This window comes from Eleutherodactylus coqui, chromosome 6, assembly GCF_035609145.1.
Source record: "Eleutherodactylus coqui strain aEleCoq1 chromosome 6, aEleCoq1.hap1, whole genome shotgun sequence".
NCBI lineage: Eukaryota > Metazoa > Chordata > Amphibia > Anura > Eleutherodactylidae > Eleutherodactylus > Eleutherodactylus coqui.
Genome location: NC_089842.1, coordinates 148,220,374 through 148,247,483, shown reverse-complemented (window position 1 = coordinate 148,247,483; position 27,110 = coordinate 148,220,374). Strand labels below are relative to the sequence as shown.

The 27,110-nt window shown below is 43.6% G+C and overlaps 2 protein-coding genes and 1 long non-coding RNA gene across 5 annotated transcripts in view; 1 reads left to right on the top strand and 2 right to left on the bottom strand.

The window, feature by feature from the left end:
* Nucleotides 1–1,977, top strand: part of LOC136632773 (carnitine O-palmitoyltransferase 1, liver isoform-like) — a 56,376-nt gene extending 54,399 nt beyond the window's left edge. For all 3 annotated transcript variants that reach the window (XM_066607923.1, XM_066607921.1, XM_066607922.1), the window contains exon 19: nt 485–1,977. In XM_066607923.1, coding sequence (XP_066464020.1) covers nt 485–562 — 78 coding nt within the window. In that variant the 3' untranslated portion in view covers nt 563–1,977. The remainder of the gene's footprint in view (nt 1–484) is intronic.
* Nucleotides 1,978–9,724: 7,747 nt separating this feature from the next.
* Nucleotides 9,725–17,320, bottom strand: TSKS (testis specific serine kinase substrate). The gene is made up of 4 exons (XM_066605802.1): nt 17,228–17,320; nt 14,020–14,103; nt 12,372–12,655; nt 9,725–9,973 (listed from the first exon to the last, which is right to left on the bottom strand). Exons 1-4 carry the CDS (start codon nt 17,315–17,317, stop codon nt 9,805–9,807), a joined length of 627 nt encoding a protein of 208 aa, XP_066461899.1. The 5' UTR covers nt 17,318–17,320; the 3' UTR covers nt 9,725–9,804.
* A 1,668-nt stretch (nt 17,321–18,988) lies between these two features.
* LOC136631518 (uncharacterized) overlaps nt 18,989–27,110 on the bottom strand; it is a 31,197-nt gene continuing 23,075 nt past the window's right edge. Inside the window, exons 2-3 of the long non-coding RNA XR_010793044.1 lie at nt 19,633–19,728; nt 18,989–19,166 (exon numbers count right to left, since the gene is read on the bottom strand). This is a non-coding gene — a long non-coding RNA (uncharacterized lncRNA). The remainder of the gene's footprint in view (nt 19,167–19,632; nt 19,729–27,110) is intronic.

Here is a 27,110-nt window from a genome sequence, read left to right as displayed (position 1 = left end):
GTGTGGTGTCCAGTGCTGATAATTGCAGGCGCTGCTCCCATTGCAGTCACCAGCTCCTGCCACTCCACAGGGATCGAAGCGATCTGCTATCACTCAGAACAGCTGATTGGACAGGGTTTCTGAGCAGCAGACCCCGCCGATCAACTGTTAATGATCTATCCTGATGAATAGGTCATCAGTAGTAATTTCCTAGTAAACCCCTTTGGAAATGCTTCTACTGTTACCCATAGATTTTATATACTCGTCTATGCGAATCCGATAATCCAGATCCCATTAATGTCTGATCAAAAGAATATAATTTTATCTTAAAATTCCAATGACTTCTGCATTTTCTCGAGTGTTGTGTTGGTGTTCAGCTTGGTCATCTGGTCCTTGTGAGTATAATACACTAGTTTGCATTACAATCTGACTTACAGGTCCCTGAACTCTGTGCCTATGGTGCATCTGGCCTTCAGATTAACCAGTCCAGTTTTCCTCTCCGCAGGATTCCCACCGTTTCGGCAAACACATTCAACAATCTCTGCTCGATATCCTGAGCCTGTTCAAGCTGGATAAGATATAGAATGTTTCCACTCATTCCAGTCTTTCAAACATCTTTCAAGTTACCCTCAAGGAGTAAGAAGAATTTGCAACAATAAATTGCTGCAGAATACAGGGACCATTGCGTTATTTTACCGCCACAAAGACGTCCAATAACTCAGCAGACTGTGTGAGCTGTGTTACATGCAGTACAATCATGGCAGCAAACAGTCTGTCGGGTGCAGAGATTTCTCGGGTCACTTTTCCTATGTCCAAGGAACGCATTCCTAGTGCAGTCCTCTGGCTGATGACTTATTGTATGAAGTGCAATGTGACTAAGCATCTTTGGTTGGGTGCTAGAGATTGGACAAGTCCCATGTGTGCGCTGGTGCCTTATATGTTCTGTCTAAGTTCTTACTCCTTATAGTGAAACGTGTCGCAGAGCAATGCAATTGTTTTCTACCTTCCATTTTTGAACCATTCTTCCCCAGGCTACATCTATTTTATTTCCTGGGTTTCATCATACCTCTAGGTTTTTGTTAATTATTTTGAATATGCTATATTTTTGGTTTGCTTTATTGTTGTAGTAACTTTACAGGAATGTTTGATTGGCTGTTCTTATTTTTTTACGTGTTTTTAGTTTTTATACTATTATTCCATTGAGATAACCCATCTTTGATTTTTTAATCTATTTATGCAGTATCTTCTGCTTTACTCAAGGGAGAACTCCAACTTTAGCTATCACTCCGAGGTTCATAAGGGTGTTAGTTCGTGAGTTGTATTTACACCAGTTCTCGGCATGAAGGGACCACAAAGCTCAGTGAAGCACCCAAAGCTTCTGGAGCTATTTGATAAATTCCATCATTTCTGAAACAGCATTTGTTTGACCACAGCATTCATTTCAATGGCTGCTAATCACAGAAAACAGCACCATCAGGCGAATGGTGCTTCTGAAGGAGTGCTGGATCGGAGAGTCGAAGTTGGTCATTTTCAGACAACTTTATATTTTTTATATCATACGTGGAACTGTCATGGCTCTACTGACCCAGATATAGATCACCATAGCATCTTATTAAGTCGAATTGTAGGAGGTCCGGGTATTGTAGCTGTAATATGGGCATTAAAAGGCGTACATATTACCGATATTGGACGGCAGACAGGTGCAGATTTTCAACCAATGCCCACTTGGGTTTAAGAGCTTCTCTAAGCAACTTCTTTGGTTAGGGAAGTGTTGAGTGTCGCTGCTCACAGATCGCCATGTGATTGGGCCAGCCTGGCACTAACAATTTAAGGACATTGTAAGTGACTATAAGGCCCCTTTCACACTAGTGTTTTGCCTCCACTGAGCCTTTCCATCTCTATGTTCTGTTTTTGGAGCAGAGAAGCAAAGAAAAACAGAGTTAAAGCTGAAATAAATGTTTCATTTTTTTATCCCCATTGATTTTAATGGGTTTTCAATAGAGATGAGCGAGCGTACTCGGAAAAGCACTACTCGCTCGAGTAATTTGCTTTATCCGAGTATCGCTGTGCTCGTCCCTGAAGATTCGGGTGCCGGCACGGAGCGGGGAGCTGCAGGGGAGAGCGGGGAGGAACGGAGGTAAGATCTTTCTCTCCCTCTCTCCCGCCCGCTCTCCCCTGCTCCCCGCTGCGACTCGCCTGTCAGCCGCAGCGGCACCCGAATCTTCAGAGACGAGCACAGCGATACTCGGATAAAGCAAATTACTCGAGCGAGTAGTGCTTTTCCGAGTACGCTCGCTCATCTCTAGTTTTCAAAAAAAAAAAGAAAAACTGCATGCTTTCAGTGTACTTCAGTTTTTTTCTGGAACAAATAGTGCAACAATCTGCGTTATAAACACTCTGCGTTATTTGTTTTTTATGGAAAAAAATGAAACATAATGCAACTTTCTTTGAAAAGTCATTGAAATCAGTGGGGGGAAAAACCTCAAACATTTCTTTCAGTTCATTAAATAATTAATTTAACAATTTCCCTATTAACCGTTAACCTTTACTTTGCTGCAAAAACTAAACAGAGAGACGGGAAAACACTAGTGTGAAAGGAGCCTTATAGACAAGAGTAACTAAATATACAAACAATCCTAAAAGCTTTATGTAAAATAACTAATACATTTTCCCTTCCTTAATATGGATTTATTGACCATTTAAAATCACCACATCATATATTTTGCTAATGAAAACTCTATGTCCTTATGCAATTTAAAGGGATTTTCCCATCTGGGCCTCTAATCCTGTCCAACCCTAACGTCCATAGAAGTGAATGAGAGTGACGTAATTAGTGTGGCATGGCATGCTGCACTCTTTCTGTAACGTGTAAGAAATGGCGTAGTTTATGATGCTATTTATGTACATAACTCCCATGGGAATTACAGAAACGGTTTTTCAGGGTACGGGGCTAGTTCCATAAAACTCGGCCACCACTCGAAGCTTGGATGTGGACAAGGTGAAACAAGAATAAGAATACGTGCAGGTTCCGAAGGTGGGTCTCACATCTGTAACACATTTATGGCATATCCTGTAGCTATACCATAAATGTCCGACATGGAAATACCCTATAAGTGTATGCAGAACCAAAAATGTTTAAATTTTGAAAGAGTCAATAGAACAACCCCATGCCTCCCATATCCTATCAGAGGTCCATAAAACGGTGATATCCAGGCTTCTCTCTGCTTTGCATTGTTCATTGGAGCTTATATACCCATCATCTGTATATCAAACTCTACCCTATGAGGGATGTTGTGCAATATAGGAAAACTTTCTTCTTACAGATGACAGTGCAGATCCATTTTAGGATATGCCTGAAAATGTATACACAGGCCCAAGGATCTAGTCAATGGCAACCTACATTAAAAAGGGCATTTCCATCTAAAACAATATAAATTAGACATGAACCTATACATGTGTTGTAGGTAAAGCTGGCCAAGGACTTCGCATTTATTTGAGGATTCCAACCTTTTTCAGTGGTTTTCACCAATTCAATGTCTATGTGCACTGCCACCCAATCTGATTTCTTTGAGTCTCCTGTGATAATCAGCGTCCGGGTATTTAATAGCTGCTTATCTTCCGTGAAGGAGCCAAGGCTGAATAACTACCATACCGAAAATTAGTTTTCTGACAGCTTATAAATATGTATGGCGTGATTGTTCTAAAAGGCAAAGGTAGAAAAAGAAAATTGTGATAGTGTGTATTTATTGGAGGACTCACAATGCCCTAAGGGGCAGTTATGTGACAGGTTCTCTTTAGGGCAAACCTCCAAAAACTGTGGTCAAATGCATTATACGCAATAGAGCCAGGTCATATAGCCAAAAACAGCCACTGTGTCCTCCATTCTTACCTCTTGTTCCATGGCTTCAGGTTCTGTAGCAGTAGTTACACTAGTCCAGGTTTTCATGAGAAGCAAAGTAGTAAAATTCTTGTATATTCTGTTACAATAGTCGAGGGTGGGTAGGGACACTCATTTAAAAATAATACCCATCCTCGTTCTTTTTCTTCATTACAAAATATTGAGAAATGATTCGTATTGAGACAAAGTGAAAATAGGTTAAAAAAAAGAGGGAAGACCTGGTGTTTGCTGTATTGTATGTAAGTGGGAGGTATAGCCAAAGACAGCCTGTTTCCTATATATGATTTCCACTGTTGATGTCCTGTGATGTTCTGAGTTCCTCCTTATTTTTACCTCATTGCTATTACTTACTTGTTTTACTTGCGCTTTGAATCTTTTGTTTCATTCTTTCTTTTTGAGCTGAAATACAAGTTCTGATGTACCTCATTCCTTATCTCACTATTTCACTATAGATTCTAAAGGTACCTTTAAGGCCCTTTTAGACGGGATGACTGTCGGGCAAACGATGCCTGACACTTGCTCCCGTGCACCTGCATAGGAGCTAGTCTCCTTAGCTTTCAGTGGGGAGGCTGCAGGAGATTTCTCTCCTCGCTCTCCCATCTCCATTGACATAACACAGCGGCTGTTCAATACTGAATGGCTGCTATTTACACTGAACGATGAGCGATCATACCTCATTGTCCTCATAAATGATGGACGATGAGCTGATCATTCAGTGTAAATAGCAGCCGTTCAGCAGTGAACAGCCGTTGTGTATCTCAATGGAGAGGGGTGGGGGAGCGCAAGCAGTGAAATCTCCTGCAGCTGCCCCACTGCTGACCGCTCTGTAAGCGAGCCAGCGCTACTAGCTCCCGTGCAGGAGCACGGGAGAGAGGAAACACAGGGACGAGTGTCTGGCATCGTTTGCCCGACATTCGTCCCGTGTAAACCCACCTTTACACAGTACGACTGGCAGGTGCATAAGTGCCTGACAGCCGTTGCAGTGACTATCGCTGCTGTATTAATCATTCAGCGAATGGGGTGGAGATCTCTTTCTTTCATTCACTGCAAACAGGCAGTCGCTCAAAGATCGAGCGACTCCTGATCACACTGAGTGGGAAGTCGCTGAATAGTCATTCCATTTCAGTGAGCTGAAACATTATGACTAGTGACTTCTAAGTGACTTCTCGCTGAGTGCCCTGTTGGGGCTGAGTGTACACGGGCCAACACTCGCCCATAATCGTTCGTTTGAGCGATTATTCCAGTGACTATCTACCCGTGTAAAGGTACCTTTACCCTGTATAGTGTGTATACATATATTCTTTGTTCCGAGCTAGTGCAATGATATCAGTATAGTGACAAGTGTCAATAACCTATCACCAGTGACAGCAGTGAGAGGGCAGCCTAGCATTTCTCTAGTAATGCCAATGAGTGGGCAGCCTGCCCTTTCACTATTATTACCAGTCAGAAGCTGCTAACATTTTACCAGTGACACCAATAAGAGTGCAACCTGTAATTTCACAATTGACACCAGTGAGGGCAGCTATCATTTCACTACCAACAATAGAGGGGGCAGCTATCACTTCCTTCGCACCATCAATAAAAGGGTAACTTGTTATTTCACTAGTGATACCAGTGAAAGGGAAGCTTTTATTTAATTAGTGACACCAATCAGAGGGCAGCATATCATTTCACTAGTGATGCCAGTGAAGGGGCAGCTTTCATTTTACTAGTGACCCTAATGTAACATTAGCTTGTCATTTCACTAGTGATGTCATTGAGGGTGCAGCTAATATTTCACCAAGTACACTAGTGTATGCGTAGCCTTTCATTTCACTAGCTACACCAGTGAAAGGGCAACCTATAAGTCCACTCGTTATGCCAATGTGAAAATTAAATTGGATATGCCATAAGGCTGATTGGTGCAAGTCTCTGCAAACTGAAGTGTATAGCTGCCCAGTTCACATTCCCAGCAGTGTCTATATATGTGTGTGGCCATTCCCTAATACAATCTGTGGGAGGGGTGGAAATAACGGAGTGAGCACCCTTGACTGTTTAGTATTACAATGGAGAATAAATGCATACGGACAGACAGCTTCTACACGTCGAGTGTTTTGAAAGAAATATAACTTCCTGATTATATCTAAGGCCGGCTGTCCATGGGCGATAGCTCATAGCGTGATCTGCGGCGAGAAATTGCACGAGGATCACACTTGAAATGCTAGGATAACTATGGAAAGCACAGCCCAATGTACACGAACGGGAAATCCATCGCAGTTTTCCGCTTGCGCCTAACAATCCACGCAGGCTGCGATGAACCTATCCTAATGATAAGTCCATCGTGGTGAATTTAAATGATCTCCCACGGCGGAAATCCGCTCGTGAGAATCCACCCCGCCCGTGGACAGGCGGCCTAAAAGAATCTAATAGTGTTGTACTGTGCCGGTCTAATGCCTTAGAGGTCGGGTGCTTTATGACAATGCATATTTGTGAGTTCAGGTCCAGTCGCTCATTGAAGGCTATAGAGTGCGGCACTTTGCAACAAGCCGTAGTGAAAAGCCCATATTATCTCCAGTTATTTCCCGCTGACCCACCGCTCATGTGCTGCCATTTTATATAGGACAACTTCACAGTAAAGATATTAAATGTCACACTTCTACATTTGATTGCACTCCGGAGCATCCTATGGAAAGGTTTTTGCATGCGTCAAACATTGTTCCTTTATATATTATATGCTTTTTTTTTATTACATGCAGTTTGCTTTTTGGTGTTACTTGCATTTATTGTTCTTGTTGAGAAACAACATGTATATTTTTGTTCTTGCCATTATCAATGCAATTTTAATTTGGGAAGGACTTGAGGGCAATAAAGCCTATGTTTAAAATGTATTTGCCTGTTTGTGGTTTATGTTAGTGATTATGGGATAATGCACCCCTACTGTGACTTATAAGGAGATCAGCGGTCACTCAGGAGCTCTTCAGCCACATAGAAGCACACAGTCCTGATCACAGAACTCTGACGGAACTTCTGTTTTTTTTTTCGTTTCTTCAGTATGTTAAAGGAGATGTCCCGCGCCGAAACGGGTTTTTTTTTTTTTAACCCCCCCCCCCCGTTCGGCGCGAGACAACCCCGATGCAGGGGTTAAAAAAACCACCCGCACAGCGCTTACCTGAATCCCGGCGGTCCGGCGTCTTCATACTCACCTGCTGAAGATGGCCGCCGGGATCCTCCGTCTTCGTGGACCGCAGCTCTTCTGTGCGGTCCACTGCCGATTCCAGCCTCCTGATTGGCTGGAATCGGCACGTGACGGGGCGGAGCTACACGGAGCCGCTCTCTGGCACGAGCGGCTCCATAGAAGACTGCTGAAGACCCGGACTGCGCAAGCGCGGCTAATTTGGCCATCGGAGGCCAAAAATTAGTCGGCACCATGGAGACGAGGACGCCAGCAACGGAGCAGGTAAGTATAAAACTTCTTATAACTTCTGTATGGCTCATAATTAATGCACAATGTACATTACAAAGTGCATTATTATGGCCATACAGAAGTGTATAGACCCACTTGCTGCCTCGGGACATCTCCTTTAATTTTTCAAAACACTTTAAAAAGGACCTGTGACATCATCATACAACTGAAGCTGGCTGCATTCCTTTATAGCCAACTTTTCACTGATTCCTGCACTTTTTGTTTTAGTCCTAGCTTGCACATTCACCTGCAGTTGGTGCCGATATGTTCAGCGTTGAATACTAGTAAATTCTCATATTGGTGGCCTGCCCTGCTCTGTGTCAATGGTTGAGGTAATGTGTTTCATTGATACTGGATGGTGGAAACCGTCCACACGACAGGTTACTAGTATCAAAAGTAATGGCACCAATTGCAAATTGGGGTGATGGGGGTGGTACTATCCGAAAAAAAATTGTGCCAGAATCAGTGAAGAGGCAAAGGGGCAGCTGTATAACTATGCAGCCAGTTTCAGTTGCATTAGACACAATAGATCCTCTTTAAAGAGCCCCAATAAAGTTATGTGAATCAGACCTTTAAGGCCTCATGTCCGCGGGCGGGTCCGATTCCGCATGCAGGAGCCCACAGTGAGATTCCAATCCTGCCCACGGCTGAGGACCATGTATTAGTATCCGGGTCTTCACTGTGGGTGTGTATGGAAGCGCTGGCCAGTGCGCCGCCACATTTGCGCAGTAGATATTTTTTTTTTTAATCTCCTGCTTTACCGCAGTCAACTTCAATAAAAGCCGTCCGTGTGGGAACCGCAGCAAAATGGAGCATGCTGCAATTTGTTTTCCAGAGCAAAAGGTCCGCAAATCAAATCCGTATGCTTCAATTCAGCTGCGGACGCCCATGCTTTCCTATGGGCAGCTTAAACTGCAATTCAAATCCACCTGTGGACATTGGGACTAAAGTGACATGTCAGATTTGAGAAATGGGCCTGGTCAGGAAGGCCAGAACTGACTGCAGGAAAAAGGGGTTAAAGGCCACTTTGCAGCATTTTTTTTCTTTCATTATGCAACTAGCCAACTAGCCTTCCCCAGTATGTTTATAAGGTGGCTAGTATTACTTTTAGTTATTCATTTCTATTGGAAAATTAATGGAGTCCTCCTCAGGTAGGTCATGTGATCTCATTTTGACCACCAGGGAATTATTTGGCCTTATCTCAAGAGGTCATTATTTCAGTCATCATAATTCATCTTCATGGTGAAAGTGCATGACCTCTACCACACAGACTCTTCACTTCTATCGAATTATGAGGATTAGAGGCTCCTGTCACACAGTTATAATGAAGGAGATCACAGCTCTTCCTCCTGAGTGTATACTTATTGTCTTTATCATTACTCCCTATATTCTCCTAAATAAGCTAATCACACTGTACTCCCAGCTGGCAGAGATGGTACTGGACTGGCTCTAGCTGGTCATGTGATGTTGTGCTGATGCATCATGGGATTGCTAGCACAGCATAAAGGAAGAGATAGCAGGGAGAAATCTATAAAGCCAAGATCGCATCTTGTAATCATCAGACAGGAGGATGCACTGCAGGGAAGTTACTGCAGTGTACATTAAGCTCCTTTTAGGGCTCTTTCACACGAGCGTATATTGTCCACCATTTTCACATCCGGCTGATATACACTACAATCTGATGCATTGGATTTCAATGCATCAGATCACATGACCGTATTCCCTCGCCGTAAAAGCGCCCGGCCAGTCAATATAGCGCCGAGCTGAAAAGATGGCCCTGGAACTATCTTTCCGGACGGAAAACAACGGCTGCTGCATGGGCTCCTATGGGAGCCAATGACAGCGACTGAAGAAGGGAGGTGGGAGGGAGTTTAGCAGCATGACTGGAATGGGAGGGGGCGAACATTGTGTGAATGATGATTTTTATGCCTGCTTAAAATGAACGAGAAGTGAACCAATTCTCAGTCGTCGTTAAATCGTTGGCCGTGTTTACACTGAACAATTATGGTTCAAATTCGCACGATCCAACAATTTTTTGGAACGATAATCGTGTGTAAAAGAGCCCTGAGAGATGTCTACAATGTGACGGGCAATCAGGTGAGGGGGGCGGGGATGTCTTTTCGCAGGAGGGGCCCTTTAAAACTATACAATGCACTGAATGCAACTGTAGACTGCTGGCTAATATAGAAAAATCGTGCTACGCAAAAGCTGTTGGTGTAGCCCCGCCATGTGGGCAGAACATTACACCAGTATCAGCTCTTACGTGTATTAGCATTTGGCTTCACTCACTATACACAGTCACTTACACGCACCACCCCATTTTTTTCACTAACATGTGACCTGGTAGGGTGTGGTGGTATTAGCGTGGGGGTATATTAACATGTGGTGAAAAGAACAACATGCCGTAGGACTGAAGGTTTATTGGAAGTGCAGCTGGGGTGAGATAGTAGAAGCTACAGGAAATGGAAGGATTACATGCTGGATCTCAATTCTCAGATGATGTCACTTGTTGCTCTTCTAGTTGCTCCAGAGCAGAACTCCCCTGACATATGAAGGATTCAATCCGTGTGCTCATGTGGGAGACTGTTCTCTGCACGTCATTCAGTACAATGCTCGTGGTCTGAAAAGTCGCACAAATTTGGGCCACACTGTTTCTGTAGTTCAAGATGTCATAAGAGAGAGAAGAGCAGAAAGTCAGGCAATAGTTAAAGAAGTAGAAGACGGAAAATTCAAAACATAAGAAACTGCTGAATGACATCTGCAGTTAGGAGGGGTTCACACACAGTGGGGCAGGAACATACACTGCAGTTTTTGATGCAGTTTTATGAGCCAGCAGGAAGGCGAAGTAGAAAAACGCTACAAATATTATTAAAAAAATTTAAAAGCCACTATTAACCTCTTCAGTCCCGCCAGTGGTTCAGTGCAGATGCTTCGGCGGTCCTGTCTGTCTTTATTTGCCAGCTGCTAGAATATGAGCGATACAGCCATTCAGTGACCACAGCGGTTATGTGCCACGCCACAGCCTTCCCTGGTCAGTACGGAGTCATAATTGGCGGCAGGGTCGGATTCCGCATGTGGGAGCCCGAGGTGGAATCCGACCCTGTGCCTGGCTGGCATCCTCATGTACCTGTATTTTCTCTTCTTTTTCTGTACCGTGAATGGGTCGCACGGCTTCCATTGACTCCAATGGAAGCTGTCCGTGCGGAGACCGCATGAAAATGGAACATGTCATGATTTTTTTCCTCCGCTTGCAGAAATCATAATTTGATTTTAGTGTGCGGGAAGAAGCACTTTTCCATAGCACATAATGAACGGTATTTGCTGCAGATCCGTGGTGCGGATGCCGACCACAGATTCCGCAATGCAAATCTGTTTTTTCCCCGCGGTTTTGCACGCTGTTTCACGCATTCCCTAGCGTATTTGCTCACCTCCGATAGACTTCTATGGAGGCCTTTGCTGCGCAATATGCAAAAAGATAGAGAAGGTAATTTTTTTTCTGCGCACGCAAAACACGCTCATGAGAATGAAGCCATTGATTCAATGTGTTCTATTCTCTGCACATTACACGTGTATATCTTATGTGTGCACCAATATGGTTGCATGAAGAAACCCTTGAAGGGATTCTTTGGGACTTTAACGTTAATGGTCTAAGGTTGGCCACATACATGCACACTTGGCTTAGCTAAGCTAGCATGTGTTCTCAGTGGGGTGAGGAGAATAAGACGCTGCCAGACAACTCTGCTGGTTTATCTCTTCTAAGACCAAAGGATTGAGTATATTGAAACCCAACATGTTTGATTCCTTATTCTTCCAACATCTGCCATCAGGGGAGAGTCAGGACACCCTCATACATATTAAATGGTTAACTGATCACGCTGAAATTTGGTTCAGCTGACCTTAAAGCCACATTAAGTTTATTTAAAATTGGGCATGAATGATTGGTGGGGGTCCCACCTATGGGACACTTGCTTGTCAGCATATTAAAGGTATAGCAGCACCCCTTCACTGTTTCCATAGTCACAGAGGTTTGTCTGCGTAGATGGCTATACCTGGTACTGCAGCTAGTCCTATTCAATCCCATCCCTAAGAGACCATCAAAGTTAAAGTCTTGGAGAGACCCTTTATTGCTGTCCTTAAAAGGGCGAATTTCACGTGTGATTTCTGTCTGATAGCGATATGAACGAAACGTGAAAATAGCACATTAATTTCAATGTGTATTTATGGAAACGATTTTTCTCTCGGATCGATGGTCAATGATGCAGAAATCACAGCATGTCCCATTTTTGGGCAATTTTGTTCGGGAATTGCCCATTGGTTCCTATGGGTGAAAAAAAAAAAAAATCACATTGCACTTCCATGTAAATGTGAGTGCAATGTGATTTTTTCCATTTTTATTATTGGAACAACATGCAATTTTCAAGTGTGTTTTTGCGTTTTTCTCGTAAAACACATCACAATCGCAAAAAAAATTGCTGGTTTAGCTCTCATGCCTACGGCAGTGACGGACTCCACCAGCGGAATATCGCAGCAGAGTCTGTCACGGCGCCCACCAAAGACCCCATACACACCTCTCTGGATCCGCTGTGTGCGTCCCGTTTGGCGAGCTGGCGTGCAAGTGCAGCACAGCGCGTAACGCGCCGGCAGTGCAGGATGATGTGGACGGCGGTGAACAGGGATGCGTAATCACACAATACTTCCGCTGTGCTAAAGTGGAAGTATAGCGTAACAGCCGGCTTCCATTGACTACAATAGAAGCTGGCAGCGCGTATTCCCATGGCAATTAGAGCATGCCGCGGTTTCTTTAACGCTGCGGAATTCTGTGTTCAATAGAACCTTATAGCTGCGGCATAACGCGGATTTCCGCTGCATGAAACACGGCAGAAATCCGACCGTGGGCGTTAGTCCTTACACGTATGATATCTATCCGAGTTTCTCGGACCAACACCACACTCACTCGTGTACATACAGGCTTAGACCAAGAAACTGGCCCTTACATAACACAGGGTAGCCCTACATGGCTATTCTATTACTACTCATACAGTGAATCTATACCTTATTTCCTCAATCGCATGCATAAGTGCAGTCATCTCCTCCTTCTCCACTGCTCTGCACCCTGCGGATTCCAGGCTGTGTTGCAACTCTTTTATACTACTGCACAGGGAAAGCAGATTTTGGTTCAGATCTCTCAACAGAGTGGTCTCACTTCTGGATTCTGCACTTTGTAGGAAACCTTGAAAGGTTGACATGTCCTTCAGGATTTCATATCTTAGATTGTTCAGGCTCTCTCTTTTCTCGTTGATTGCTCCCAGCTTCTCAGTGATATAGCCTAGGTTTACCTTTAAGAAAATAGATCAAAGTAAGAGGAGTGCCGGTTCTGGTTTGCTGAGCCGTGGCACTCGTGATCCAATCACAGCACTTGCTTGCTAGAGGCAGGGTATTCAAAGCCCCATTACCAGGAAGAGAATGCTGTGGACGCCGTTGGCTAGGTAAGTATGAGACACCCCTTAAAATAAGACCCTGTGCCTCTTTTGGGGCAAAAGTTTATATAAAACAGTGTCTTATTTTCAGGGAAACACTGTACATATGCAATGTATGTGTTCCATCAAAAATACTAACCTGGTTTATTTATATCTTTTTTGCCACAAAGCTAGCACGTGTAAGTCAACATTAAACGCTGGAAACACGCATGCAGTTTTTTGTGCCAAAGCCAGAAGTTGGTCCAGCATGAAGTAAAAGTATGAACAGGGGTCTCCGAGCGCTGGAGGCTTTTTTGGTTAGCTAATAAAAGTAATGCCTTTATAATACTTTTGCATTTTTTATACAGGGGCATTTAACACCATATGAACAGGAGCATAACTAAGGGTTCATAGGCTTTTGTGCAAAAGTTTAGCCCCCCCACCCCTCTTCAGCGTCACTTCTCTTTAACCCCTTGGGGACCAGGGTGTTTTGGTCCAAAAGGACCAGACACTTTATAGGAATTTTACCCATGTGGTGGTTTTACTGCCTTTTTAAATTTCTTCCTATTATTGGTAACAGTTGTTTTTTTTTACTGGCACTAGCCTCCCAGTGTTAGTAAGAGCGGAGCTGGTAAACACACAAAAAAAGAAGGGATTGAAAAAAAAAAATTTTGAGATTTTAATTTTTTGCCTAATTGCCCAGCTCTAGTGCACAGTAAAGCAAACTGCAGCTGAATACAATGCTGGTACTCCAACTAATGTGTCCAAACGCACAACTTGCTGTTCCTTAGCATGGATGGGCTATAACAGCTAACCATCGGTGTGAGAACCATTGCTGTCCAAGAGAAGCAAGCGGGCAAAAGAGAACAAAAATTTGTATCAGTGGAAAAACATCACCTGGTCAGATAAATCTATATTTTGGTTGCACCATGCTGATGGGAAGATCAGAACTTGGTGCAAGTGGCATGAATCAATGAACTCCTCCCGTCAGCTGTTCAAGCCAGTCAGTACTTCCATCTAAAGGCCCTTTTACATGGCCCAATTATCGTGCAAACCGCAAGAACATATATATATATATATATATATATATATTAAAATATATAAATTTTTATTTTTCGTAATGTCAGACAGTCTCCCCTGCATTTCTCCATAGTGGACTTACAATACAGGTTGTTGCACATACTGTAGATATATTTTTATCTGTGGAGCTCTTTATAGAACTGTCCACCCCCTACACACATTACCTCCAATTTCTTACAAGTTTTCTCTAGCTCCTCCACCTTATGTTGTCTCTGCTCCAGGTTCTCAAGTAGTTCTGTACTTTCAGTCTAAACAAAACAGAAAATTTGTGAAAATTGTTGAGATTGGCACAGAACAGGTGATGGGCTTGGAGTCTTCTACAAGGAGCAACAAAGGGGTTTGGGGCTATACAAGAGCAGAGCCTTTGAAAACCCTGTAAATTCTAATTTGGACTCCCAAGCTACTTGGGCACATGTGATTTAAGTATGGAGTTTGTTGACAAAAGTATAAAAATGTTCTGTGAAAATAGATTTGAAAACAGAGGCAGGTGAAGCCAGTGTGCGAAGGTGTTGAGCACTACCCGGAATATGGAGGAACCCACTGCAGCAAAAATGGAGATTTCTGTAGCAGATGCTCCATTGAACAAGATTGCTAAGAGAATGACTGATGTCCATAGACACAAGAAAGCTGTGAAAAGGGCAAGACGAATGGTTAGCATTGGCAAATTCATAGCTTTTGCCCATCTTATTGCCCCCCGTTGTGTTCCTTTGATGTTCGTTGAACCCGTACTCCTAGATCCGTCCATGCACTGCCAGCAGTATTTGCTGGACTTTGGTGGTGCAGGTTCACCATTGATAACCCCATCACTGTCGGCACAGGCCAGTAGTTGGTCAGCTGGTGAGCCAAGTCATGCTGTGCAGTGCAGTAGTTCTATACCCTGCTCTTCCCAGGAAGCAGGGTATAGAACTACTGAATGAATGGGCACGCCGTTTTGTATGGGAATCCCTCAATATATTTATACAGTGAACCATAGCAGCATCTATTGCCTACATAATTTCCCCCACAATTCCAAAGGCAGCATGTATGACCCAGTGGCCAACAGCGTTAATGGGCAGCAGTGTTGACTTTAATATATTTTGGAGTCCATAGGTAAGTGGTCCTACTATTGCTCCAGGAGGCATTGCTATAGGAAAGGGGCACTTTAATGGGAATGTGTTTAATTGGTTTAATTGTCAGAAATCAGAGATAGGTGGCAAGTACCAGAATGCCTATGAATGTACTGGGTACAACCCCGTGTATCACAGTAATACCCCTTACTGAAACTGTATCAGGCTTATGTGGGGGGTTGAAGAATATGGTTAACACACAGGATACTTGCACTTGTTGTTCTTGCAGATTTCACTGGCACATCTTCTACAGGACAAAATGGCAGGGTTGTGAATAATCTATGCCCAGTTTAACAGGCTGAAGCAATAACAGCCCAGCTGGAAGGGGGTAGACTTCAGAACCTGGCTGAGTCAATAATGGATTTATCTAATGATCATGTGGATAATAGGAAGATAATGACAACCATGGGTAGAGGGACAAGGGTGCAGAAAGATACCTACATGTGCCCTCTCATCTACTTACACCTACTTGCCACAAAAGGTAGGGAGTTAAATAAGGAATGTGCAGGGAAGGGTGAGAAATTAGGAAGGCAGAAGAACGATCATGGATTAGGTAAAAAGGTTCTTGGTCTACAGTAGTGTTGTGTAACCTGCTCAGATATATGGATCTCATTACGAAGGCAGGATTAGGCTCGCATGAGTATGATAGAGCCCTCACATAGATAATGGCAGGTAGCCTGTTTTGGCTAGAAAGATTTAGATTTGCGGTTAATTATGATCAGCAAAAACAGAAAAGGGGTGAGCATGCAAGTTGGCAAGATTACAATGCCAAACAGTGATGGGGACTTGGTTTGTTGGTGTTATAGAGGGATTGTAACAGAGGTTTTGCATGTAAGTTCCACCATATATACAATATTCGTCGTGGGGGGCACCCAGAAATCGACTGTAGGGCCAAGAAGAAGGATGGCAAGTAGTATCAGCTTGGTTTGGAGGCTGAGATGTGTAGTTTGGCAAAGGAAGAGGGGAAAGCTCTTAAGTAGACGGTTGAGGATGTAAGTGTTAAGCAAGGCGACACTGAAGTAGATGGAGGCTTTGCTGGAGTCCCTGACATCTAAGTGTAAAATTTTCCTTATGGGGGAGTATTTTTGCTGGCAATAGTACCTTTAACGCGGAACGGAATAGGCTGCCTGACGCACTGCAAGTAAAATGATATTCGGACGGAACCACAGACTTTAATGTTTGATATGTTTTGAGATGGATTCTATTCTAGCATTTGTGGAGAATAGAAAAGTGTAGACAGCTGTGGTGGCCTCTCATACCACTACAGGCTGTATAGATATATTATTGAAAAAGGTCAGAGTGACTGAAATGTTTGATATTTGGTATAACCTAACAGGCATATTATGTTTGTGATACCTATGCCTGGATGTTTTGTGAGTTAAACAGACCCTGTCACCATCTTTTTGCAGCCTTAGGTAGTGCCCATCACACTGATTACAGTGATATGTCAGCTGTGTGGATCTGTGCAGTAGTTTGGGGGAAACTTGTATTTTATTAGTATCAGCCAGACACAGAAGTAGCCCTGCATTTGGCAGCCCTGTCTATGCACAGTAATAAGTAGGGAGCTGTCAATCAGTGGCGGGAGGGGTGGATGTAGCCAGCCTGCAGCTCATGAGTATGCAGGACTACTTTAAGTAGACCTTCATGCATGTGCTACTACTGATAAAAGTTTCTCCAAAACTACTGCACAGACATATCACTGTAAACAGTATGATGGTCACTACCTTTTGCTGCTCTCAGAGATGTGAAAAGATAGTGACAGAGTTTCAAATAACCCTTTTAAATTGCCTGACCATAAAACAATGTAATCAGTTGCAATCTGTCACATTGTGGGTACTGTTGTTAACTTAGGGGGTCACACAGACTCTAACTTCTGGTTCTGGGTGCACTGTGGTTGACATGGTTGCACTAGAGCTGTCACTGTTATGCTCTAGTGCATAATTATCTAGACCTACTCTGGATCTATCAATGACAAGGCATAAGTGTATGTACAGCCGTATATACACACAGACATACATACATATACACACACATTTTTGTTTCAGCAGAGAGGAGGTAGAACAAACCTTTGTATTATTGTCTATGTATTAATGCTGCCCCATATGTAAGTGTAATGTATATTACAACCCATTGTGGTGTCCTTGATCCCCGCTAGTCTGTATCTACCATTTAATATAGTGGTGATTGCAATGTCCTGCAGAAAATACAAATAGAGGGCAATAATAGAAGGTGGAGAATAATATATCTGTGTAAATCCACTACAGACGTTTAAACTGTAAACGTGATGATTGACTTTGCAACTTTTCGCCTTCAGGCTGAGGAGAGAGTCTTTAGCATCCATGAAGCTGCTGTCCATCGTATCCTGAAAGGGTAACAAGAAAAGCATTTAACCAGTCATTATGCAGCCACATAGTGTCTATATAACAGCTGCAGGATCCGGACTGCATGCGGTTCCAGTGAAACAAACTTCGATCACTATCTCCATCTCTGGAGTGTAGAGGTCTTGCAGCCCTAATAAGGAGGTGGAAATGAGGTGACATTATGGCTGTCGGATTGAAACCTTATACTAAAATAATACTAGCCATCGTCATATACAACACATGGCACGTACGCCCAAGCCCCCATGTGCAGCTGTTTTGGGACACAAATATTACATAAGTACACATGCATGCGAAAAAGAGAAGAGCTCTAGTTAACACCTGAACGCTAACACTAGGGGTGGTTTCACATATACGCTGAAACCTCTAGTCTAAGGGTCCGACACAAAATTACGGAAGAAAAAGCGCTGCATAAACCAGGCAGCTGAGCAGAAACCAAATGGAGCCCAATATAATCAAAAGGGTCCGTTTGGCTCTGTTTGGTTCAATCCTAAAACGGAATTGTTCGCCAATGGGGATTCCACTTTCCTGCTCCTCGAACACTCTATAATCATCCAGAATACATAGAATACACCCATCTTAATGAAGCCATATGAAAATTTGGCAGATAAAACATGGCCTCATCTGCTACTCTGTATTTAGCCATGGACCAACTAGCCTGCAGGAAGGGGTGATAAAGGGGTAGCCCAGTCAGAACAATGGGAGATTTTCTTTTTCTTACCCACATCAACATTAAAAGAGGTTGCCTGCTTTGAACAATCCCTTTTTTGTTAGGGCTCTCTTACATGGAAGGATTATCCTTCAAATTCTCATTGGATCATGCATATCAGAACGATAATCTTTCAATGTAAATGCTGCCAGCGACTGAACGTCAAACAATAATTTGGTCAGTTGTCATTCGTCGTCCAGTTTCTGCAGGCATAAAAATCATAAAGCGATTATTGCTGTATTGCTGGAATAATCATCGCATGTAAAAGGACCCTTAGGTCCCTTTTACATGGGACAATTGTCGACAGTCATCCCAGCGATTATTGCCCTTGTGCTTTCACACAGGAGCGCTCATTGCTCAGTGAATGGAAGCGGAGCGTGCCAGGGATCGTTCAAGCCACCCACCTCAATTCACCTTTGGAGGGTCCTCTGCTAATAAGTTGATAACAAGGTATTGAACTGTTGGTTATCATCCAGCTTTCTCAGAAACAGAAATAATTAAGCAGTAACGTTTAAGCCTGTGGCATGGTATGACAAGTCCACTTGCACATATTATAAGAAACAACATAGATTGGCTGTATCACAACAGGTTTTATCTGTCATGCAGAGTCCAATTGCAGCTCATCCTGAAGTGTATGGCAGCAGTGTTCCACTTCAGTCATTTCTATGGGACCGCCAGAGATTGCTGACTTGGTTCCAATAAAGTGAATGAAGCAGTGATGGTCTTGCGTGGCCATTGCTGCCATGCACTTCAGGACCTGCTGCAGGTGGACACTCTGCATCACAGGTAAAACCTATTGAGATACAACCCCTTTAAGAGAAAAAGACCGCTCAATGAATTACCATATATACATATGTTGCCAATTTCAGACATTTTGGGTAAAAATGTGCTTGAAGTAAATAGATTTCAAAAGAAATGTTGATCAAGCTATTACCTGCGATTTTGCATACTCTTCCCAGTCAGACGTTTCTGAGAAGGATGATAGGTTATTTCTTGATGTTTCAAACCTAAAGCTGTCAGATTTCGTTAAATTCAGGATCGACACATTCGTCGAGGCCGAGGATCTTTTTAGCTGAAGATTGCAAGCCCGATTGTCAAAAGCTTTAGGAACCTCCATTCTGAAGAAAATAAACTCTTATATAGAGAAAGGTTTGACACGGTCTTTCCAAACTTATTCAACAAACTTCACATATCAGGACTCACATCAGACTAACAATTATACAAAAAGACTAGGAACCTGGCGCAACTTATTGGCAATGAAAGGGAGACTACAGTGTTGTAGTAAATTCATCTGCAGAAATTGGTGGCCTACAGGACTTCCCCTGGCCACTCCAGCTATCTGATGAAGAGGTTTAGTACCTCAAAACGTGTTATTCTGTTGGTTTTCAATAAAGATTTCTTTTACAGGACTGGAATCTCCACTAGCACCATTTTATCGCTGATAGGTGGCGCCAAGTTTTGACAATATATGATGGTTACGTGTATCCAGTATAATTGTAGTATTTGGACACTGCTAAATTGTAGATGGGTATCCCGTCATTAAAAGGCACAGGGCACTACATTAGATAGAAACAAAGAACTCACGGCAATGAGGGCGCTTTTACTTCTGTGGCCTCCATTTCTCCCAGCATTATTTCCTGGGACTGAAAGATGGTCTTTATCATTATTTCTATGAAGGTCCTAATGGAAGAAATGGGCTGTCAGTTCTCTTGTCCTTATAATAGTATGTAATGTGAAGAACAATCTACATGCAATGCCACTATGAACTATAGATCAATGAGGTCATAGAAGCGGCATTAACTTAACTACTGCAATGGTGTCTCAAAGATGAAGAGGCCTTGCACCTTCTAAACTGCACCTGTGAGATGAAACATGGACTCGGATTGGTTTTTGCTTTCTATATTATTCTGCAAAACAGCAATTTATCTCTCACCACAACAAATAAAATAAAGTAAATGCTTCTTAAAACCTAAGCTCAACATACAAGTTATTTCTTCCAATTCCACCATAAACCTTCACTAATGCTGGTTTCCCTCCTTCAGAAACAAAGGGTCAGTTATGCTGAAATTCAATATTTTCAATCCATCTTTCCCCTGAGATCTGCTATCAAGGGAGAGACATGAGACCCCCATACACATTGGATCTCATTGTAATTGGTGGGTTTGGATGAGTTTTATCGAAGTTACTATTGTCAGTTGCAACGTCATTTGAGGCCCTTACAAAAAGTTGTAAATAGGTGGACGAACTGTTCTTGTTTCCCAAGGGAACCAATCAGAGCTCAGCTTTACTTTCTGAAACTGCTCTGGTAAAATGGAAGCCGCACTGCGATTGGTTGCTGTGGGCATCAAGGATGGTCAATGCTTGAGGCCCACTGTCTACCTTCCACAGCCATAAGCTTCTCCAACAATTGACTTTTAATGACAAGTCAATCAGTTCCTATAAAAATATGGGTTCTTATGTCCTAAACAACCCATCAACTTCCTACATTCCCCACAGACTGGAAGTAATGCTATACGCACAGCAGAGCGCATTTTTTCTTGATACCTTTTCATTTTAGCCCAAATGATCATGATTGTAAGTCACTGAAGTAATCTTAAGAGTGTGGCCCTATCACAGATGCTCTCATTCAGTCCATACCATGTATGCCTCTATACAGTGCCAGTCTCAATCCACACCTCTCCCGCTGATTGCCTACTATCCATGCGCCTGTTGTAGCCATACATGCCCCCTTTAGGGTCATGTAGAGATTCTTTACGTGTCCTCACCGCAGAGCCCCATCCACACTTACCTCCTGGGCTCAGCTTGGCTTCTCACCAACTGACGTCTGGTGCCATGCTCACACATAAGTTGGAGTAACTGACATCTCCAGCATCAATTGCATTAAAGGGAAAGGGATGCCACCATGGCTAACGGTTAGAACTGCTTACAGTGAAGAGCAACACTATATTTATAACAAAATTCAGTACAATGTAACGCCATCTCTATTAATACGACTGCAAATGAAAACCGTGATGTTGTCAACTGCTGCCTTGGTACCAATGTAAAACATTTGTTAAAAACTATTTTTTTTAATATAATGTCCCAATTTAGTAAATATTAACAGCTGCATATTTGCTTAGCAGTAATCAAAGCTGTTCCAGTCTTACTGATAGCTACATGGATACTTGTATTAGGTTAAAGGGGTTTTCCAGGACTAAAATATTAATAACCTATCCTCAAATCAGTGGTGAGCCGACAATCATCTCCGCCATGATCAACTGCTTGAAGGGTCACAGTGCTTGGGCAAGTGCTGCGGCCTCTTCTTCAGCATGTGATATCAAATCCATTGGGCACTAGGCCTATGTACAGCTTCCTTCCATTCAAGTGAATGGGATTGAACTGCAGTACCAGGCAGTACCACTGCAAAATGTAGCTAGTATACAAAAAAAAGGTCACAACATTCCTGTAAACGTCGTGGTCTATTCAAAAAGCTAATTGGCAATGTTGCTGAGTGTAGAACACCCACAGAACTGGTATTGAACTGGTATTGATGACCTAAGGGTAGCTTATCAATATTTTAGTCCAAGAAAACCCCTTTAAGGGCAATAAAATGGCCAAAAGAAAACTGCCATCAAGGAAACACTGAAACAGATATACCATGTATGCAGCCTGTGCAACTGCACTGTGGGTTACAACCATCTTAAAAATATAACAAAACCTCCTACTAAATCTGCCTCACTGTGTTATACCTAGTGCTGGGCCTGACACAGAAATACAAGAACACCAAAAGAAAGAAGCCGTGGCCCATTTCATACAGCGCCCCCTCAGGCCCTGCGTTAGACATTACATAACATCACCAACTGTCTGTCCACTGTCTCTAACACTATGTCTTCTCTCTAGCTAAAACTGAACATCTCAAAAACTGACCTACTGGTGTTTTTGCCCTCTACTAACCAACCTCATACTGACATCTCCATCTCAGTGTGTGGCACCATCATAACTCCCAGACAGCACGCATGCTGCCTTGGGGTTATATTCGACTCTGATCTCTCTTTCACCCCCTACATCCAATCTCTCACCCATCAGCTGCACCTCAAGAACATTGCAAGAATCCGCCCTTTCCTCACCGTGGACACGCTAAAGACGCTCACTGTTGCCCTCATCCACGCTCAGCTCAATTATTGCAACTCGTTGCTGATCAGCCTCCCCTGCACCAGACTCTACCCTCTCCAATCCATCCTGAATGCGGCAGCCAGGCTCATCTTCCTGTCCAGCCGCTACTTGGACGCCTCTGCCCTGTGCCAGTCACTGCACTGGCTGCCCGTTAAATACAGAATTCAATTCAAACTCTACCTTCATCCATAAAGTCCTCCATAGCACCATGACGCCCTACATTGCCTCCCTCATCTCAATCCACCATCCAGCCCAGGCCCTCCGCTCACGAAACCAGACTGAGCGCCCCTTTAATTCAAACCTCTCATTCCCACCTCCAAGACTTCTCCAGAGCAGCACTAGTCCTCTGGAATGCGCTACCCCAAAATATCCGGGCAATCCATAACTCACAAAACTTCAGGCGGGCCCTAAAAATGCACCTCTTCAGGGAGGCATACCATATCTCCTAAACCAAACCCCTCTATACCCTGTCTGATTACATGCTCCCTGTCCTACTAATTGCAATCCCTGCTAGCCGCCATTAGCCGCCTGCAGTCATACCGATTCAGCCACCCCACGGCTTAAAGGGGTTGTCTCGCGGCAAACATCAAAATTTTACATTAGCCCATTCCCCCTGTCACCCCCCTGGCATAAAATAGCAATTTAAAGCGGTTTTTAAACCGCTTGCTACTCACCGATCCGACGAAATATGGAGTTATAAAAATCTTCTCCCTAAGATGGCCGCTGGTCCTTTCCCAGGGATGCACTGCAGTTTTCTCCCATGGTGCACCGCGGGTCTTCTCCTATGGTGCACCATGGGCTCTGTGCGGTCCATTGCCGATTCCAGCCTCCTGATTGGCTGGAATCTGCACACGTGACGGGGCGGAGCTACGATGATGACGCGGTGACCAGCTCTCCGGAACGAGCGGCCCCATTCACCAGCCAGAAGCACGGACTGCGCAAGCTCGTCTAAAAACGCCAGAAGACATCAGAATTAGACGGATCCATGGCGACGGGGACGCTAGCAACGGAGTAGGTAAGTGAATAACTTCTGTATGGCTCATATTTAATGCACAATGTACATTACAAAGTGCATTAATATGGCCATACAGAAGTGTATAACCCCACTTGCTGCCGCGAGACAACCCCTTTAAGTCTGACTGCTGTCTATGTGTATAGCATCCCACAATCTCCACCTCGCCATACCGTGCACATCTCCAGCCCCTTTACCTTCTGTATCACCCCATTATTTGTAGTCTGTAAGCTCGTTGGAGCAGGACCCTCACCCCTATTGTTTCCATCAACTGATTACTACATGTAACAGTGGTTTTTGTATTTTCATACTTTTGTCTTTCTGTATCCCCGTTTTTGTAAGCGCTGCGGAATATGTTGGCGTTATATAAATAAAGATTATTATTATTTTGCCCAGTGTCCCATCAAAGAGGACCTACTGTTTTATAAAGTGGGTTCTTTTTGTACTGTGCGACTGGGTAATGAGCTTTTTTTTCTGGCAGACAACTGCAGTATGTCCAGACTGTATAAAGGTTGTCCAGTCCAAGTGTCATTAGAGGGTTAGGCTGCTGCTGTGCCTCACCATACTTCACACCGCAGCTCTACTTAATTACATTGACTGCCATGTGTAACCATAAGCCTATAACAGCATGGGACTCAGGGATCTAATTTCCACTAAAACAAGGATTAAGAGATAGTAAAATAGAAGGAGCTAAATCGACAATGAATAAAATAAGAATATCAGAAAATGAGCTTTTTTGGGGGCCATCCTGTAGACAGTGGTGTAGCTATAGGCACTGGCTTAACTATAGGACATGCGGTTGCACCTGGGCCCAGGAGCCTTAGGGGGCCCATAAGGCCTCTCTTCTACCTATAGGGAGCCCAGTACTATGAATAAAGCATTATAGTTGGGATCCCCATTACAGGTTTGGCATTGGGGCCCAGGAGCTTCATGTTACGCCTCTATATTAAGGGGTTAAGAGAGGTTGGGGGGCCCCAAGATAAAATTTTGCACCTGGGCCCATGAGCCTTTAGCTACAACCCTGGATAGGGGTTGCACTTGTGACTGGGTCCCTAGGCCAGGGGCTTCCACAGGCCCCTTCACCACTCTAACATTGCTTTTTGCTCCACTCATGCTCTATCTAATAAGCTTTGACTGGCCACTCACCTGAAATGCAGCAATACTTCACATCAGGCATAGACAGCGCTGTATTTTGCCCTATGTGCCACCTAATGCTGGTCGGCTATTCCCTTCATTGCCTCCTGTGTTTCACCAGTCTGAACAGTGAGGCCGTGCCAGGAGTAGGATGGTAGTGATCAGGACCTGCAGCCTAATCATGGCCATACCAAGTGCAACCAGTGCCAGCCACCTGCATGGCACCAGGTTGAAGAGCATTGGCAGCAGAGGAGAACACAGAACTGAGCGTCAGGACAGGAGAAAGATGTTGCTGGAGGAGAATGAGTAGTGATAACCAAGAATCAACAAGTGAGGGTGAAACTTGCCACAGTACACTACTCATTCACAGGGGGTACAATGAACCCTTGTACTCCCATTACTACATACTATGAGCCTCCTATATACTACAGTATAACTCACCCATGCCCTCCTCATTATACTATGACCACGTCCCTCCAATCCTAGATATTATGACCTGCTGTATGCCCCACTCCTATTAATCACAGTATAAAAGAGTGGTGGTGGGGGTGTTGGACAAGGGGGTTCATACTGTAGTACATAAGAGTGGAATATGGCATACAGGAGGGTGGACACGGGGGGGGGGGGGATTTTAGTATTCAGAAAGGGGGGGGACAGGGGGTTCATATTGTACTATATAGAAGTGGGAGCACAGGGGATCATAGTATATAACATAACATAGTAACATAGTTCGTAAGGCCGAATGAAGACAATGTCCCTCTAGTCCAGCCTATTTATCCTCCTGTGTTGTTGATCCAGAGGAAGGCAAAAAACCCCAAGAGCAGAAGCCAATTAGCCCTTTTGGGGAAAAAATTCCTTCCCGACTCCCTAATGGCAATCAGACTGTTCCCTGGATCAACCCCTAATAGTTCCTACCTGCCTGTATACCCGGATTAACAATTAACCTAAGATTTATAACCTATAATATCCTTCCTCTCCAGAAAGACATCAAGTCCCCTTTTAAACTCCTCTATGGATTTTGCCATCACCACATCCTCAGGCAGAGAGTTCCACAGTCTCACTGCTCTTACAGTAAAGAACCCCTTTCTATGTTGGTGATGAAACCCACTTTCCTCTAAACGTAGCGGATGCCCTCCTGTTACTGTCGCAGTCCTGGGTATAAACAGATCCTGGGAGAGATCCTTGTATCATCCCCTCATGTATTTATACATAGTTATTTGATTGCCCCTTAGCCGTCTTTTTTCCAGAGTAAATAATCCCAATTTGGATAGCCTCTCTGGGTATTCCAGTCCCTTCATTCCATGTATTAGTTTAGTTGCCCGTCTTTGAACCCCCTCCAGTACTGTAATATCTTTCCTGAGCACCGGTGACCAGAACTGTGCGCAGTATTCCATGTGGGGCCTGACAAGTGCCTTATAAAGTGGAAAGATAATGTTGTCGTCCTTCGCCCCTATAACTCTTTTAATGCACACCAAGACTTTATTAGCTTTTGCAGCAGCTGACTGGCATTGGTTACTCCAGTTTAGTCTATTATCCACTAGTACCCCCAGGTCTTTTTCCATTTCACATTTTTCTAGCAGTACCCCATTTAGTGTATATTGGTGACATTCGTTTCTCCTGCCCATGTGCATAACCTTACATTTTTCAACATTGAACTTCATTTGCCATTTTTCTGCCCAAGCCCCCAGCTTATCTAGGTCCGTTTGTAGCCGCACATTGTCCTCCGTTGCATTAATTATCTTGTATAATTTTGTGTCATCTGCAAATATTGATATTTTGCTGTGCAGCCCCTCTATCGGGTCGTTGATAAATATATTGAACAGAATGGGGCCTAATACTGAACCCTGTGGCACCCCACTAGCGATGGTGGCCCAATCAGAGTACGAACCATTTATTACCACGCTCTGCTTTCTATCATTGAGCCAATTTTTTACCCAATTACACACGTTTTCACCCAATCCAAGCTGTCTCATTTTGTATATTAGCGTATTATGCGGCACAGTGTCAAATGCTTTAGAGAAGTCCAGGTATACGAGATCAATAGACTCTCCCAGGTCCAGCCTAGAACTTACTTCATCATAGAAGCTGATCAGATTGGTCTGACATGATCGACCCTTCATGAACCCATGCTGGTGAGGAGTTATTCCATTGTTCTCCTTGAGGTACTCTTCGATGGCGTCTCTCAGAAACCCCTCGAATATTTTTCCCGTTACTGAAGTGAGACTTACCAGTCTGTAGTTTCCAGGCTCGCTTTTGGTCCCCTTTTTGTAAATTGGAACCACGTTGGCAATGCTCCAATCCAATGGTATAACCCCGGTCTTGATAGTATTCAGAAATATTAGATATAGCAGCCTAGCTATCTCATCACTTGGTTCCCTTAGTACCCTTGGGTGTATTCCATCTGGGCCTGGCGATTTATCGATTTTAATCTTTTTTAACCGATTCCGCACTTCCTCCTGCTTTAGTATGAGATATTTTGTGAGGGGTTTATTTTATTCCCCTGCATCTCATGTGGCATTTCCTTTTTGTTTGTGAATACGCTTGAAAAGAAATGATTCAATAGATTTGCCTTCCCTCCTTAAATGATTTCTCCTGCATTATTTGTTAAAGGGCCAGTGCTCTCAGTGCAAATCCTTTTGCTGTTAATATAGTTGAAAGATACAGATTACTTACCGGTAGTCCCTTTTCCAGGAGTCATCACAACGGCCCCATTACAATAGAGGTTGCCCTCTGACCTCGGTAGGGATAGGAAGAGTCCTTAAAA

What these genes read in the sequence shown, in the direction of transcription:
- TSKS (XM_066605802.1), bottom strand. Translation starts at nt 17,317, where the DNA reads ATGGACAGCAGCTTCATGGATGCTAAAGACTCTCTCCTCAGCCTGAAG. An exon ending in ATCACGTTTACAGTTTAAAC is followed by an intron (nt 14,104 to 17,227) that starts GTCTGTAGTGGA and finishes TGTTTTGTTTAG; the next exon opens with ACTGAAAGTACAGAACTACT. An exon ending in CATGCGATTGAGGAAATAAG is followed by an intron (nt 9,974 to 12,371) that starts GTATAGATTCAC and finishes CTTGAACTACAG; the next exon opens with AAACAGTGTGGCCCAAATTT.